We start from the raw sequence: 17,083 nt of genomic DNA, 5'->3' as shown, positions 1-17,083 counted from the left end.
GAAGAAAGACAATGAGCCCTTGGAACCGGCCGAATAGTTTCAAGAACTATATGGATTGGCCGCTAAGAGTCTGGAGTTGGTCACCAGCTGACCCATGCTGGACTCCCATGAATGGGAAGCAGGGGCCCCACTCGGACTAGCCCGTTAGCAGCTCACCGAGCATCATGTTTCGTCCATCGAGGAAAAACGTGTCACGGCTCAGCCCCTCTGTTTTATCGAAAAAATGCTTGAGGGATGATGATCACAAAGACGAGCCAACCGTCGACCGGACCCCTGCTACGCGCGGGGGCTTGAGGGAAGTTGAGCTCGCAAGGAGACCGAACGCGCGGTCGTAGTACGATGGTGGACCGATCGGATCCTAGGGGACCGGAATCAAGAACAATCTTTTCGACCTCCCGAATCCTATAGTTACATGCCCCCTAGAAGACCGATCACGACAAAATGAAATCGTCGTCCTACCAGGACATGACGCGGGCTAAAAAAAGAAGGCCAAGGCCCTCAGAGTCCTCATGTCTGAAAAAGCCTCCAAAGAAGTATTCTACTCCCCCATAGGCTCGAGGGCTACTGTCGGGTATCGATATTAGGGATACCCAAAGCAAGGAAGTTAGCACTCACGCTGACTTCCCCGGATGGCTCGAGACATATTAAAAGGTCTCGCCCGACCCAAGGCCGCGGGCTCCGTCTCGCCCGACCCCAAGGCCGCGGGCTCACTCGACCCCAAGGCCACGGGCTCCGTCTCACCCGACCTCAAGGCCACGGGCTCCGTATCGCCCGACCTCAAAGCCATGGGCTCTGTCTCGACCCACCTCAAGGCTGTGGGCTCCGTCTCACCCGACCCCTTGGCTGCGGGCTCCGTCTCGCCCGACCCTAAGGCTGCGGGCTTCGTCTTGCCCGACCTCAAGGCCGCGGGCTCCGTCTCCCTCGATCCCTTGGGTACAGGCTCCATCTCGCCTGACCTCAAGGATGCGGTCTCCGTCTCGTCCGACCTCGGGCTCCGTCTCGCCCGACCTCGAGGACGTGGGCTCTGTCTCACCCAACCTCGAGGACACGAGTTCTGTCTCGTTCGACGGGGACCCACACCATCGCCAACCACTCTAGGTCCAAGAGTATGGGCCTAGGTTAAAACTCTAACATCAGGGAAGAGGCTGACATGCCTCGATGTAACCCGTGGCCATGACAGGCCATACCTGGGGATTCACATCAAGAACAGTGTCGGACGTGCCGGTGCTGTTCTGCCTAATCCTCATACAGAAGCTAACATGCGCGTTAGTTCACCACGACGTCCGCCGGGACAGAGTGGAACGCCATGATCGATAGATGACGTCTGTGTATGACGCCAGTGATGATCAGGGCCGCGGCATGGAGTCGTCCCTGTTGACATCTACAGGATCAGCGGGACCCGCATGAAGAAGAAGAATGACTCGACAACCTTGGAAGACTTCTTCTCTCTCGTTCTTCTATTTTTTTCTCCTACATAACCCGCGCTTTCTCTTCGTCTATAAAAAGAGAAAGTAGGGCACCCCGTGGAGGTGGGGGAATTGGAACACAAGAGCATGACACGAGCACACGGATGAGCAACAAGCGAGCTCTCAGCACCCGTTCACTCCTTCCACCATAGACCTGGGATCCTCTCCCTCTCTCATCTGTTTATAACCCCTACTGTAAACCAAGTGCCGGTAACACGAGTAGCAGCGAACTGAATGTAGGGACGTTCTGCCTGAATCAGTATAAACCCTTGTGTCCTCCGAGCACACCATCCGAGTTCGACGCGCAAATACAAATTTACTTGTCGGTGGTTCAAAAACACCGACACATAGATAGATAAGTAGTGGTATTTTAATAGGTGGGTCTTATTAGAAAAGTTGGTCTCATGTCTATATTTAGACCCCGTTTGGATCCCATGACAAAACTTTAGCCCTGCACTTTTAGCCCTTTTTTGCCATGGAGATCCTAACAGGGAGCTAAAAGTGAGCAAATAGCTAAAAACTAGACTAAAATCTTTTTCTTCCAAAAAGACCTAAACTGGGCTAAACTCCCTCGGGACGGGCGCTGGACGCTCCATACCCCTTGCCTCTCGCATGCCTGGCTGTGAATGGATAATTAAATGAGGGTAAATCAGACATTGTAAATTAGAGGACTAAAGTTTAGCCCATAGATCCAAACAGCCCAGCAGGACTAAAGTTTAGAGGCTAAACTTTAAGGGCTAAACTTTAATCCTCGGACCATTGATCCAAACGCCACCATACATTCTTTCTAAGACAAGATTTTAAATCCAGGAGTGCCCCCACATGTTCTGCGTGAACTCCAGCTCCAAGGGTATCAGGACACGGATCAGTGACGTTGCCCTACCATATACTCGCAGACTTCGTAGTTTCTTTCTAAGACAAGATTTTAAATGCAGGAGTGCCCCCACATGTTCTGCGTGAACTCCAGCTCCAAGGGTATCAGGACACGGATCAGTGACGTTGCCCTACCATATACTCGCAGACTTCGTAGTGAAATACTCGTATCTCTCTCAAAATGCAATGCAATGTAGTGTAGTGTTTGTGGCGTGTTGTTTTCCTCTGGCTGACATGAGCCGTCGCCTTCCATGGCTTGTCAATGTCACGAGCCCAACCAAAGCTTGCTGCTGGCCCAGTGAGTAGTCCGCAAGAGCATCACCGCCCATGATCATCCTCAGCTGGGGTCCAAGGGATCTAGTCTATTTTAACCACTTCAGGGGCACAGTTCCATGCGTGCCAAGCCTGTGAGCGGTGTCCACAGCACATGCTTACAGTACAGTTCAGCTGCTGTTTGGGTATGGCACCCGGCTTCCCTGTGTTTTCGTTTTGGGAGCATTCTGGGACCGAACCCGTGACAGTTTTGAGCGCTGAGATGTCTATTCCTTCTGACCACGAACTTTATAGGATCCATGGTGCATTTTATTTTATTACTAATCGTGAACTCCGGGTAAAAATCCTTGTAAGTATATTTCAAGAAAAAGAGAGTGTTACTTCGTTCTCCGTAAACGGCCAGCAGTACAGTACTGCAATGTGCAGCCAAATGCCGCTGTTTCGTAAGACTGTACTGCAACCAATGCACGCCACGGCCGGGCCTCCGCGCACGTACGTGAGGCTGCAGGAGCTGGATCAAAGGATCAGGCTGGCCGCCCGTGAGCGGTGAGCGGTGAGCGCGCTGCCCTGGACAGGCGTCAGAGGGTACACAGGCATGCACTCACAGCAGGCGCCGTGCGGGCGCACCCGCAGCGCCGACACGCGCTCCGGTGGGGAGGGGCCGTGCGCCCGTGCCGTGCTCTTGACCGGCTGCGGGGTACGCGCGTCGCCCGTGTCGGCGACCGTCCGGCTGGTCTCCCGGGGCGCGCGGCCGTGCACCGGCGACGCTCTGTGACTCTGTTCGTGTTCGTGCCTGTTCTCGTCGACTCGTCCGGCTCCTGGTCTGCCTGCTGTGTGCTGGCTCCTGCAGCTTCCGGAACTGTTACTGTTCTGCCGCCATACCAGCGCCGCGCAGACATTTTTTATGTGCACAAACGGATTTTTCAGAACAGCCTTCTCTCCTCCATACTCCTTATGTGATTTATCTCTCTGCTCCATATATGTGACATACCTACTCCGTATATCTCATATCTGTGCAAAAGTGGGAGCCATATCTGTGCAAAAGTAGCCATATACAAGGATGCCTTCTGCGCCATGACTGATGACTCTGATTACTGTGTAACCCACTAGCTCTCCTGCGACATACTAGCCGCCATGTCCCAGCTCCATCGCCATGCTTGAACTCTGAAGGAATCTACTGTGTCGCCGGTGGTGGGGCTGAGGCATCAACTTCTGTACCTCAAAGCACCATCAGTCCATCACGCTCATGTTCGGTGTACGTACATGATTTACAGTTCTGCACACAAAATTTAACCGAGCATCTTATTTCTTATTCAGTAAATGAAAGAAACCTCTTGTTTGTTTGTAAATAGCTAAACATTTTCCATCTCTACATCAGTAGAGAAGTGTCCTTTTCTCTGCTCTGGGCTGTACCAATTGTAGGGGGTGAGATCCTTTGATTTACAGCGGAGGAAAACTATACATGGAAAATTTTGAAGTGCCGGAACCCACCAAATGAAAGAAAGGAACTAGGTTAACTGTGTCATCGCATTTAGCTCAAAAGGGTCTGTCTCTCATTCTCTCGAATAAAGCTGCAACAGAACTACAGAAGTATATAGGAAACTGCTTCCAGCATGTTAATCTTTCGGTATATCCATACATGTCTATGTTAATCTTCCCGCATGTCATTGTATAACTACAAATTACACTTACATCTCAGAGGAAGTCCTGCAGGAGAATCAAATAATGCAAGGTTACGAGGGATGAATGCAAGAAATAATACAATACCGAGGGGAGGAAAATACCAGTTTAAGATTCGGATTGGAAGCACCCTTTTGAAAAGTTGAAGGGCTCCGTTCCTTAATGACTTCTTCAATTGATGATCCTTTTTCATGTACAAATTTGACAGACTCTGAGAGCCTATTCAGAAGATTGAACAATGCAATGACCTCATTTCGCTGCAGCTGCAACTGATCAATCGCCAAGAAGGAAGTATTGTTAAACAAATATCCAGTTAAACATACAAAATGAACTCAAGATATACTAATGGTTTTAGAATATTTTTTCGTCAATTCAAGAAGAATTCACAGTCTTTCAGTTGGCTTTGTAGCAGTTTAGCATAGAACTCATAGTGCATTCCTTCTTTTTTAAAGACGATGTATGGTTCGGGGAAATGTAAGCGATCAAGATGAATTAAGTGTTAGGAAATTAAAATGAGGATAATGTTTCAAAACGAAATGAGTATGGCAGCATATATCATAATATGGCAGTAGTGGTAACGAGTATTTGAGAAATGGACTACATACTGGCTGATTCAAATGACTGTCTCCATCAACAGAGAAAAGAATTTTCAGTGCAGTTCCAAGACCAAGAACTTGGAGCTTTCCCCACAGTCGGCACTTCTCGCATCCAACGCAGTCCATAATTGCACTAATGAAGAAAATGTTACATTGGGTAAGGATTCAAGTGGTTCATATGCATCTTATGAAATGAGAACACAGGAAATATGTCACAAACCTAATGTTTCTGAATTGCTTCTGAATCTCTTGCTTTAGCCCAGGACCATTTTCGCCTTGCCAGAGTTTGGCTTCATCAAAAGGCAATGGACATGCGGATCTTAACTTGGAATTGTAAAGCAATTGCTTCACAAGAGATTCTGTTTTCAAGTCGTCTTCAGGATTGCCAGTATTGTACTCGGCCTGCTCAAGATAATCTGCTGCCTGAAAGATTCCAAACCAAATCATTATCCACTAGATCACTACAAATTCTGAACAAATAAATCTAACAGTTTGATCTTCAGCATGGAAACAAAATGAATAGGTATTAAATAAGGAAGAAATGGGAACCTTTGTCACAGCCCGAAGAACAAACAGGTAGGTGAAGTACAGGTTCTGGACACGTTCTGGGTATTTCAGGACACGGTCATACAACAAAGGAAGATTTTGTCCCCACTGTGGCCATTTACATTAGAAGTGGTCAAACAATTATGAAACTTGGCCCAATAAACAATAAACAAAGGTGGACAATTTGGTCACGTACTGAGTTAGTAGATTCATCAAGAAGATAATCATAAGCAATATGCACTGAAATTGAGGAGTGCAACCCTGAAATAAGCTTGTACAATGCCTTCTTCTCATGGCACAGTTCTTCAGAGGGATCTGAAGAAAAAATGCAGTTAGAAGAACTTCTGTCAAAATTGTTTTACTGATGCAGGACTGAAGTGTTAGGATTATCTATCATGTTACGTAGGACATCTAATGGAACATCATGTTATGTAGGACATCTAATGGAACAGGCATGCAACTAGAGCACTACACTACAGGACACTAAAGAACAACAAATGGGACAATATATGCCATGCATATTGGATTACTTCAGAAGACAAGGTAGCTACAATTGACATATATCTCAAAAAAAGGATTCAAATAATGAAGTCCATCACTGATTCATTTAACATGTAGTCAATTTATGACATGGCACATATAAACACACGCACTGAATAAAAAAATAAACATGGAGGTTGTCATGAAATAAAATAAGCAGCTCAGATGCAAATTATTAGTCACACTTGACATGGTTGATCAAACCAGTATATCTAAAGTGGAACAAGCATGTGAAAGAGCACATTTGCGTACATTTTGGACAGTTCTCTTTGTAAACAGCATCCCATATCCTTCTTGCTGAATCACCAGTATAGCCAGTGTATCGTTCAGGATTCAGTTGAAGATTCACATAAGTCATCTCATCTGAAATCAGTACAACAGTTTGATAATCATCATGAATGATAATAAATAAGAAACAAAGAATGTGCAATAAACTAGATCAAGACAAAAATAAATTACTATTATCAGTCTCGTCATCAGATGTCCAAGGATTGTCAGTTTCAACCCATCCTTTGAAAACCTTGCTGTCAAGGGTTTTATCAACGGCAGCCTGTGGTTTTCCTTCTTGGCACATCATACTATCTGGAGAAAGTCCACTGTAAGGTTTCCTGAATGGTTCAGGGAACTCATTCTCCGGGCACTCACAGACACTACAATCTCTAAGCTTGCACATTCCATCATCGGGCCAAAAAGGGCAGTCACACCACAATTTAACCTTACAAAAGACAAGGAACAACACATGACTTAGAACAGATGAACCATTGCTTCAAAATTTATTTTTAATGTGAGCATTTTGGTGGCATCACATATAGCTGACAGTGACACTTCTGTTTTTTTAATCTCAGCATCAAAGATGAATTATCTGAATTGTTGCAGCTACACCTAACTTTAGGTGTACTACATACATGATTTTTTAGATGATTTTTGAAACATTGTGACATGGTATTTTAGTCCTTTAGCTAACATATAGAGTAGGCAGACTAACAAATACAAAACTATAGTTCACTGTGCAAAATTTGGAAGAGAACTTAAAGGGTTCACATTTCTGCACATAGATTTTCATCTCCACTCCTCACTGAGTAATTCGCGTGAAATGGTAAAAGTAATCTGAGTACATATGAGACGAAAGTATATCTTTGCAAAATAGTCGCCACACCAATCAATTCCATTTTGCAATATGCAAAGGCTTACACATAAATATCAACAAAGATCAATAACATTCTCTGCCACAAACTTCCTAAACTATAGGGGATATAGGAAATTAGGAATAGAATCGGTAAAAAAAATTAAGAGATACTGGAACAATTAGTTCAATTAGGATAGCTAACAGGTACCATTAGATGGTCCACAAGACTAGATTGTGCACTATTTCCACCATCAAATTCCCTAAATAAGGTAAGCCAACCATCACATTTTGATCAAGCAAATACCACTTTGATTCCATATAGAGCACAGTTGATTATTGTTCATTAGAATCATTACTAATCAAAAGACCAACATTATACAAGCAGAGTACAGAAAAAGTTTGATCCTAAGGTTTGAAACATTCACTTTAGAATAGTAGAAAACTGATAAATCACACTCAACTGCTCAGGTAAAAATAATAATAATCTGACAAAGAATCACACAGTCGTCACGACAATCTTCCACCTATAAAATGGCAGAAGCACATTGAAGGGAAAAAAGTAAAGACTCCATAACTCCGTAATCAAGCATCAAATTCTCCAATCAAGCACGCATGAATAGACTCTATCTCCCCATTGGAGTGCCACAATATACATTTCCACTAATGTGCCAAAATCACAGTCCAGGACATTAAAAAAAACAATCCATGAGTGCTCACCTTGAAGTACCTGAAGAAGGGCAACTTAACGAGTTCCTGTAGGATTGGATGCAGGACCTCCTCGTTGATGGCGTCCACCGTCTCATAGTCGCAGCAACAGTCCTCCACAATCCCCGTGTACTTCCTCGCAGCCTGAAACGGACCACACCGCCACCTCAGAAGTCCGAACCGCATCAACTAAATCAAACCCCCCAAAAGCAGCTAAGCAAATCGCAATACCAACGGAGAGATTCTTACAGGGCAGCCGCAGCTTCCTGGTGACGAGGAGGGGATGCCCGGGAAGCTGCGGTAGCTCACGGCCACGGCGAGGAGGGCCACGAGGAGGGCACCGGCGGCCGCGTACCACAACCTACCGCCCCGCCGCTTCGTGCCCCCGCCAGCGCCGACCGCGGCGCCGTTCGCCACCGGAGCGGGGTTCATAGTCATCGCCGCGCCGCCGCGGAAGCTTCGAGAAGCGAGATCTCGACAGGAATTTTCGACCCGAGCTCGACACGTTGGCAATGGCGGCCGTCTGGTGTGGGGACGGGCAGGGGATCGTTGGAATTTAACGATGTTGGTATATCGATGGCGGCATTTTAATACAGTGGGTTAGATTGGGGAACCCGGGTGTGCCTGCGGAGTGGGTCACATGGATTAGCACCTGTTGTTTTGGGAGGCAAATTGCTAGGTCCACTAGAGGTGATCTCGTGTAACCTTTTTAGCTCGTTCGGCACGGCTTGAAATGGCTTCTTATTACATTGCGCTCTTATTAAGTGTGCGGAGGAGTTAGAATTAGAAGAAAGTGGTTTTACACGCTCCTAGACCATTTTTAGAATAGAGACAAAAATGACTCTTTACTACAGTATACGGAGGAGCTAGAGCCGAAGCCATGCCGCATGTTAGATTTTGGATGATATTTTTTTTCATGCACGGAATCAACACCGTGGATGCTCTTAGTGCGCATGGTATCCCCCTACATTCTGAGTTTCTTTTTAGTGTAATGTTATTTGGTCATATTTTTTCATCTAAGAGTTTTGATTTTCAAATTCAAACTTCTAGCTATAAATTCTTTATATAGTACACTTCTAATGGATTTTAAAATCTTAATTCTTTGTTAATGCTTTTAGATGCGAATCTAACACTATATATTTGTGGAATAGTAATTTAGTGGCATGTTTGGATTGACAGACGTACCGATTCAGAATCACTCGAACCTATATTCGAACCTAGAATGTCTATTTGGTTTGTGTCATGTGAGTTGAAGCGATCCGGCATCCATCCATCCTTTGTAATCTTCCCCGCTAGTCTAATGTGATGGGCTGACCTATTCCTAAAAAATTGTTGGACAATGCGGCTTCAATCCATGACAGAAAACAGATTCTGGATCAAACATGCCGCAATCCAAACAAACTTTACATCTTCCGGAATAATTCTTGGTCAAACAATAAACTTTTATGGACAAATTGAACCGATTAGATTGGTTGTGGTGAAAACCAATCCATGCAAATTCAAGGTTTCGTCTTACCACGGGTGTCACTTTCTTAGCAAATTATTTTCTTCAGTGGTAGACGACGTAACTCTACAAAATAAAATGTTCTATAGTAACTTTGACAATATCAAGATATGCTAGCAATGTTTTTTAAAAACCACTACATATGCCGACGCTCACATACGCGTACATACACTGACCCCTATGAACATATGCATTCACACTCTACCTTTATGAGCCCGTATGAGAAACTGAGCCAGTTTGGCAAATCTCGAGATTGATGAAGCCATCACAAACGTCTCATTGTTGATGTGTATGCCGTCTATCTCTAAAAGAAGTTAAGTCCTAGAATAAATCTAGAAAAATATAAGCAACCGTGTTAAGTCAATGACTAGAACTTTGATAAGTAAGTTCCACCATAAAAACCTTTCGCGCTAGGCAATGTTAATATGTGACAAAGAGTCATTATTATATCTAGCAAGTTAACTGAAGAAATTGTAATCTTAAATTTTGTCATTCTCTCTCCTATAATAGCTTCCTAGATGATATTACACTGGGAATGCCGAACTATTTCTAACGAACTAAAACTTTTTTTAATAATTTTTTTTTGTCTCTTACCGTTTTCTCATCTGAAATTTTTATAACTTATGCATGCGGCCAATTTACTTCAATCTCGCAGAAAAACATCGAATCGGGAGCAGATACAGAGTTCCTCTTGATTGCGGAAACTTATGAGTTGAAGAGGATATTTAGCAACTTTTTATTTTTAAAGAGTTCTTTTACCAAACTATTGGAGGATATTTTTTTCTCTCTTTTTATTAAAATATTAAAAGAGTCATCTAGAAAAAAACTCCTAAGCCCAAACATCTTTATACAAAAACTTTTAAAGCATCATTAGATGATATAAGTTATTAGGACATAACATTAGAGGTTTATAAATCTAAGCTTGGAAAACACTGTTTTCTTCTGTGTGCATATGATTCACCCGTATCCATAATGCGTGAGTCCTGTTTTATAGGCACACATAAATAGTAGCAAAGTATATTAGTCTATTCTCTTGCAAAGCATGGTTATACGGCTGCGCCTTCCTTGTGTAACATTTTCCCCAGGTCCCAGCCGCCGTGTGCGCGTAGCCATCTGCAACGGGATTAGGCGTGGAACAGGTGCCAGGCATGCGGCATGGTGGAAACTGGAAACCGCGAGTCCTGAAACACGGAAGCGCATCCAACGGCTTGTGCCAGCTTGCTGGTGATCGGACGGCAAGGATGCCCCATTTGACGTGGCTGTGGGCCGTAGCTTTGACTGTAATTAAGGCCATTGACGAATCATCCCACGTCACGTCAATCGTCAAGTGCTATACGGAGCACGTCGCACGGAGCACGGGCGGTTTCGCTGGAAGGCGACCGTCGGTACTCTGTACCATCTAGAAGAAGCAAAGATATCCTCCCGTCCGCTTGAATTTATTTGGAACTACTTTTTAGCGATGTTTTTCTCTCATAATATTTCAGCATAAGCATTAGTATAAACCAAATTTTAGTATAAACGAACATGGTGATCATATCATCAGGACTCGATGTCTTTTTCTTTGTGGGCGAATCCATCATTCTACCCGGTATAAAAAGTCTACGTGTGCTGGCAGTGGCAGCCAAAGAGAACTAATATCACATATTATGAGTTTTACTAAATGTTAGCCTATTTCCTATCTTAAGTCATATATCATAGATCATAAAGTAACTTAGTGATACACTATAACATAAATTTAACATGTACCTCTTAAAAAGCATACAAACTTAAGTTCTAAGTTAAACGAGACTTCCTCCAACAAACCTTAAGAATGAAAGGTTTCTCTCATAGTTGGTGTAGTTGGATTAAGGCTGTCCGCACCGCAGCGCGCTAAACGGCTCTGTATCGCGCACGCGCGCCTGTAAACGCTGCACTGCGCGCCTGTACCGCGCGCCTGTACCGCGCACGCGCGCATAGCGGCCGGCTGCGCGAGCGCTATTTCCAGAGGCCGGCTGTTCACACGCCAAAACACTGTAGCGAGAGTGAGAGAGAGTTGTGGAGAGAGAGAAAGGGGAGGGAGTGGAATAAAATATGGAATAGTGGGTATAGAGTATAGGATAGAGATAACACGGGTGCGGGAGAAATGAGTATAGAGTAGAGAATCTCGATGACTAGGATAGAATATTCCTTTTTAGAGATGGAAATAGAGGTGGACGAGTGCGGATAGCCTAAGACCTTCGTACAAAAGGCAATGTAGACATAAAAGGTGAATGACCAGGTTGACCCATGCTTCCAAGCTAAGAAAAGTTTAAGGCAGGGTGACCCACTTTCACCTATTTGTAGAATAGTGGTGGATATGTTGGTAGTCATTATTGCTAGGGCCAAGGAAGATGGTCAAATTCATGAGGTTGTACCATACTTAATAGAGAATGGTTTATCTATCTTGCAATACGTAGATGACACTATTTTAAAAATCTACTTGTGCTGGCAGCTAAAGAGACGTCATGAGTTTTACTAAATGTTGGCATGTTTCCCATCCTGAGATATATCATAGATCATAAAGTAATTTAGTGATACACCATAACATAAATTTAACATGTACCTCTTAAAAAGCATAAAAGCTTAAGTTGTAAGTTAAATGGGACTTCTTCCAACAAACCTTAAGAACGAAAGATTTCTCTCATATTTGGTGTAGTTGGATTAAGACCTTCATACAAGAGGCAATGTAGGCATAAAAGGTGAATGGCCAGGATGACCCATACTTCCAAACTAAGAAAGTTTAAGGCAAGGTGACCACTTTTCAACTATTTTTGTAGAACAGTGGTGGATATGTTGGCTGTCATTATTGCTAGGGCCAGGGAAGATGGTCAAATTCATGGGGTTGTACCACACTTAATAGAGGATGGTTTATCTATCTTGCAATAAGCATATTGCACTATTTTATTTCTAGACCATGATATTGCACAAGCTATGAATATGAGGTCATTGCTCTGCACATCTGAACAATTATCGGTCTAAAGATAAATCTTCACAAGAAGTGAAATCTTCTGTTTCAGGCAAGCAAAGTTGTGTGAGTCACAATATACTCAATTATTTGGTTGCAAAATAGGTACTATAGGAAATTAATTGAAGAAAGAATTGAGAAGAGGCCATGCGTCTAGAATGCAAAACTATTGTCATTGGGTGGAAGATTAGTCTTGAGCAATTCAATCTTATCTAGCCTATCCATGTTTATGCTTTTTTTTCTTTGAGATCCGAAGAGGTGTTCTAAAGAAAATAGAGTATTTTAGATCTTAGATCAAGGTTTTTCTAGCAATATGATCGATATAAAAAAATATAGAGTTGCCAAGTGGTCTCTTATATGCCAACCAAAATAACAGGGAGGTTTGGGTATGCAGAACCTGGATTTACAGAATAAACATCTATTAAGTAAATGGCTTTTAAAATTGTACAATGAAGACGACATTTGGCAAGAGCTGCTAAGAAATAAGTACATTAAAGATAAGACTTTGTCGCGAGTTACAAAAAAACCTGGTGATTCCCATTTTTGGATGGGGCTTTTGGGAGTGAAGGAGCAATTCACGAGCTTAAGGAAATTCAATTTAGAAGATGGTACTCAAATAAGGTTCTAGGAAGATAGTAGGTTGGGGTGCATATCCTCTCAAAGCACAGTATCCAAACTTGTATAATATAGTTCGACATAAACATGCTATTTAGCAAATACTCTAGGGGCAATTCCTCTAAATATTTCCTTCAGAAGGGCTTTACTGGGAATTAAGCTGGTTGAGTGGAATAACTTAGTAGCAAAAGTAGCAAGCATTAACTTATAAGTTGGATGAGATAGGTTCTTTTGGCTCCTTAAAAGCAGTGGCGAGTTCACAGTAAACTCCATGTATAAACACCTTGTCAATATGGGCTTTAAAGTATCCCAGCATATTTGGCGTTTACATATACCACTGATTTTTTTGTGGTTCATTAAGAGAGGGGTGATTTTAACTAAAGATAATTTATTAAAAAATAGAATGGGAACAAATCTTCCATGTTTTGTAGTAGGGATGGAACTATTCAGCACCTCTTCTTCGAGTGTTTGTATGGTAAGTTCTTATGTCAGGCGATACATCGTTTTGGGCTCAAATCCCTTTGAATGTAATGGATATCTTTCATGATTGGCACAAAGGGGCAAATCAAATAAGATGTTATTGACAGGTGGTGCACCCATTTGTTGGACTTATGGCTAGTAAGAAATGATATGGTTTTAGAGAAATGGCAACCCAAATTTCCTTTGCAGGTTTTATTCAAAGGAACGCACTGGCTACGACATTGGTCACAGTTGCAAAGGTGTGATGAAATCAAGGATCGTTTCTCCCATGTTTGTCGGGCGCTAGAAACAACGGCTATGCAGTTCTTTGCTTCTTTTGGATGGCCAAATAATGCTAGGATTGGTTTTTGAGTGGTTTTGTAAAAATTGGTCTGGTTCTCATGGGTTCAAGAGACGAAGCCGGATCCTTTCCATTAATAGAAAAATTGGAATGAAAAAAAAGTAACAGGCGTTTTGCCTCGTCATTTTCACTTGACAAAACTTAGGCTGAAACAGGCTCTACATAACCCACCAGCGTGGTCGTTAAGCCCAACCTAGAACATGGGTCGTTAAGCCCATCAAGTAACATCTAGCCCGGCCTCGACAGTGAACTGGGCCACTGGGGTACGCGGTGCTGGTGCCGCAAGCTCCACTATGGGCTACGGCCTATGGACCACCGGCCGCTATCTTCGGGTTCCCGTGCGTGCTTGTGAATTGTGATCAGGCAAAGGCAACTAGTACAAGTACTCCTACGTCACATGATGCAATCAACCGAGACGGCGTTACGTTCCTAACACAGTTTCCTAGCGCTGCCTCGCAGAAGCTGACGAAAAAGAAAAAAAAGAACTTAACGTAGCGCCACAAACAATGGAGGTTGTTGAGACGAAGACGAACAGGGCCACATATAAAAGTATAAAACCTTTTCTGAAGTGATTCAAGATGCTCTTCAGTCCTTAAAGGCTGAAATGGAGCTTCCAGGAAGCTGTCACCTAATCTCAGATGAATTATTCAATGATTATCCGTTACTTGGTGATTAACTGATTACCGAGTTTTGACCAGAACTTTTTGGAGACTAAGTCTTGACGCAAAATTGGCTAAAGCTCTAAATAAGCAAGTGGTACTAAACTTCTTAGTTCTTATCGGCCATTGCATAGAATTCCAATGTCGAGGTCAATGAGGGGAAAACTAATAAGTTATATATGTGACTTTGTGAGGCGTAAAGAGAAGTCAACTTATAAGTTGTAGTAGCAGAAAAAGAAGTCGACCAGCAGTCCCTTCTGAAATCAAAACTTCAGAAAAGGATAGTAATTATTTTCGAGAGAAAAAAGGGCGCTAAAATCAGTTGGTTATTATTTTGCAAAACAACACCAGACTTTGGCTGAAAATTTCCTGCTTACCTCAATTTGTATGGGCTCACTTCTGAATGGCTCCGAACTGAAACTCTGAAATTCAGAGTGAAATCCGTGATTTGACCAGCCCTAGGATTCTGAAATGGTCCATCGACTTGCAGCGGAAGCAGTGATATATGACGTGCTATTTTAGTGCGGTCCACCGCTTTCTATATTTTGACATCTATATATCGAATGACTTTTGCAATTCCAAAATTTTTCAGTTGACCGTACTTCTGAATTCTGATTGCCGATGGAGTGATGGACTAATTGGCTTGCAAAAGACCAAGTACGGTAATTTGCATTGGAGAGACGTGTAGGCTTTTAGCCACTCATAACCGATCCTATCTAGTACTATTCCAGGCATGCTGAATTGCTGAGTCACATCTTCGTATTGCCATCGATCTTCCCTATATAAACACATCGATATGCACTTATGCAGCCATTGCAACACAGTTACAATACACCAGCAAAGCAAAGTGTAGGAGAAAATGGCCTCCATGAAGCTGCTCACTCTCACCTGCATCCTCCTCCTCTCCGGTAAGCTGACATGCGACGTTTGCTAGCCAAGCTCTCTATCTTAAGATAATGCATGGTTCTCCATTGAGCTCGATCGATATCTGTATGTTGTTGATAAATCAGGGCTCGTCGTGTTGGGTGAGATCGGCGGGACGCTGGCGGCGCCGGAGCCGTGCCCGGTGGTGTGCATCCAGGGCGGGTACATCACCTGCGACAACTACCCCGACCAGGAGCTGGACGGCTGCGACTGCGAGTGCGCGCCCAAGGACGGCATCAACTGCGTGCTCCACTTCCTGGGCTCCGGCGGTACCTTCAACTGCCCGCCGCAGGCATAGGTTTTGCACTTCAGCTTCAGCTGGAGCGGCGCATGCAGGGGTGATACGAGGGCTCGTCGTTGCTGCTCTTGATTAGTCTATACCAAGTTGATGCACTGTGATCGTCTGAATAGTATCGTTGCTGAATAAGTATTAGGCTGTGTTTAGTTGGGTGGAATTTGGGAATTTGGCTACTGTAGTATTTTCGTTTTTATTTTGCAATTAGTATTCAATCATGGACTAATTAGGCTCAAAACGTTCGTCTCGCGATTTCCAACCAAACTATGCAATTAGTTTTTTTCGTCTACATTTAATGCTCCATACACGTATCGCAAGATTCGATGTGATGGATACTGTAGCATTTTTTGAAAAAACTTTTTAGAACTAAACAAGGCCTTAGTGAAGTACTAAATAATGAAAGTATGCGTCTTATTACTATATTATAGAATTAAGACACATCAGGATCGTGGGTTGCCTCGGACTGTCGTATATAGAAAGCTCTCCCATTCCTGTGAGCACAAAAAAAAAAAAATCAGGCCCATTCAACCCTATCTGATCGCCGTTTGGGTCTTTCATTTGTTGATTTAAGCAGGAATTTAAACATATCATCTAAAACTTGCCTTCGTTGATTTAAGCGGGAATTGGAATATACGCTGGACTTGCAGACATATCATCTAAAACTTGCCATGTTCGCTTCGCTTATAAGCCGTACTTTTTCATAAGCTATATTTTTTTCGATCAACGAACAATATTTTTTCCTTACAATAAATCAGCCAACAGTACTTTCAGCCATAACTTATCAGTCAAGCGAACAGGACAATGCAGTTTAAAATAAGCAAAGTATGAGTTGCTTCTGAGCAAACATGCATGCAATTTTCAGTCAAGGCGTTGAAGTTTGAACTCCCTTCGTCTTGAAGGACAAGCAACGTACGTGTGATTTGTTCTGTTTCACCCTCTTCCAACCTGATCGTGCAAAGAAAAACTAGCAATTTGATTTCTGTACAGTTATAAATAAAATATCTTAATAAAAAAACCATATAAAATGCACTATTATTAAGGGAAAATTTACTAAATAGTCCATACAAAGTACAATTACTAAATAGCTAAGTTCAAAATTAAAGTTTATATAGGAAAAGAGTTATTCAATTTCAATGTGTAGAACAAACACCTAAATATAAAAGCTAAAGAATTAGGAAAAAAAATCTCACTCTAAAGTGCTAAAAACTACCAACTTGATCATATATCTAGATTGTAATAATTTAGACCTATCAAAAAATAAAGGAAATAAATAACAAGCATGAAAAAGATACTAGTGTAGAATTTAATCAGCATTAAAGCTGGATTTTGCCATGATAAAAAGACAAAATTTGCTCCATTCATACGTGGTATTTGCTGATACACACCACCAACTTAGAAATATGTCGTACCATTACGAAATCATGTTTCCACCGGACACCACAACCGTTAAATATTAATTTTCACTTTTTAGAGAGAGA

General features: G+C 42.8%; 2 protein-coding genes across 2 annotated transcripts; one reads left to right on the top strand and one right to left on the bottom strand.

Annotated features, from left to right (window-relative positions):
- Positions 1 to 4,142: 4,142 nt before the first annotated feature.
- LOC136538096 (endoplasmic reticulum oxidoreductin-1-like) lies at positions 4,143 to 8,391 on the bottom strand. Its single transcript, XM_066530084.1, has 10 exons — positions 8,055 to 8,391; positions 7,818 to 7,949; positions 6,434 to 6,689; positions 6,227 to 6,337; positions 5,631 to 5,749; positions 5,438 to 5,542; positions 5,109 to 5,311; positions 4,898 to 5,021; positions 4,397 to 4,561; positions 4,143 to 4,319 (listed from the first exon to the last, which is right to left on the bottom strand). The coding sequence occupies exons 1-10, from the start codon at positions 8,241 to 8,243 to the stop codon at positions 4,308 to 4,310; spliced, it is 1,416 nt and encodes a 471-aa protein (XP_066386181.1). The 5' UTR covers positions 8,244 to 8,391; the 3' UTR covers positions 4,143 to 4,307.
- A 6,818-nt stretch (positions 8,392 to 15,209) lies between these two features.
- LOC136538095 (uncharacterized) lies at positions 15,210 to 15,900 on the top strand. The gene is made up of 2 exons (XM_066530083.1): positions 15,210 to 15,294; positions 15,397 to 15,900. The coding sequence occupies exons 1-2, from the start codon at positions 15,246 to 15,248 to the stop codon at positions 15,606 to 15,608; spliced, it is 261 nt and encodes an 86-aa protein (XP_066386180.1). The 5' UTR covers positions 15,210 to 15,245; the 3' UTR covers positions 15,609 to 15,900.
- Positions 15,901 to 17,083: the final 1,183 nt, after the last annotated feature.

This window comes from Miscanthus floridulus, chromosome 2, assembly GCF_019320115.1.
Source record: "Miscanthus floridulus cultivar M001 chromosome 2, ASM1932011v1, whole genome shotgun sequence".
Lineage (NCBI taxonomy): Eukaryota > Viridiplantae > Streptophyta > Magnoliopsida > Poales > Poaceae > Miscanthus > Miscanthus floridulus.
This window is presented reverse-complemented; position numbering and strand designations above follow the sequence as displayed.

What these genes read in the sequence shown, in the direction of transcription:
- LOC136538095 (XM_066530083.1), top strand. Translation starts at nt 15,246, where the DNA reads ATGGCCTCCATGAAGCTGCTCACTCTCACCTGCATCCTCCTCCTCTCC. An exon ending in CTGCATCCTCCTCCTCTCCG is followed by an intron (nt 15,295 to 15,396) that starts GTAAGCTGACAT and finishes TTGATAAATCAG; the next exon opens with GGCTCGTCGTGTTGGGTGAG.
- LOC136538096 (XM_066530084.1), bottom strand. Translation starts at nt 8,243, where the DNA reads ATGACTATGAACCCCGCTCCGGTGGCGAACGGCGCCGCGGTCGGCGCT. An exon ending in TTGATGAATCTACTAACTCA is followed by an intron (nt 5,543 to 5,630) that starts GTACGTGACCAA and finishes AAATGGCCACAG; the next exon opens with TGGGGACAAAATCTTCCTTT. An exon ending in ACAGTCATTTGAATCAGCCA is followed by an intron (nt 4,562 to 4,897) that starts GTATGTAGTCCA and finishes GCGATTGATCAG; the next exon opens with TTGCAGCTGCAGCGAAATGA.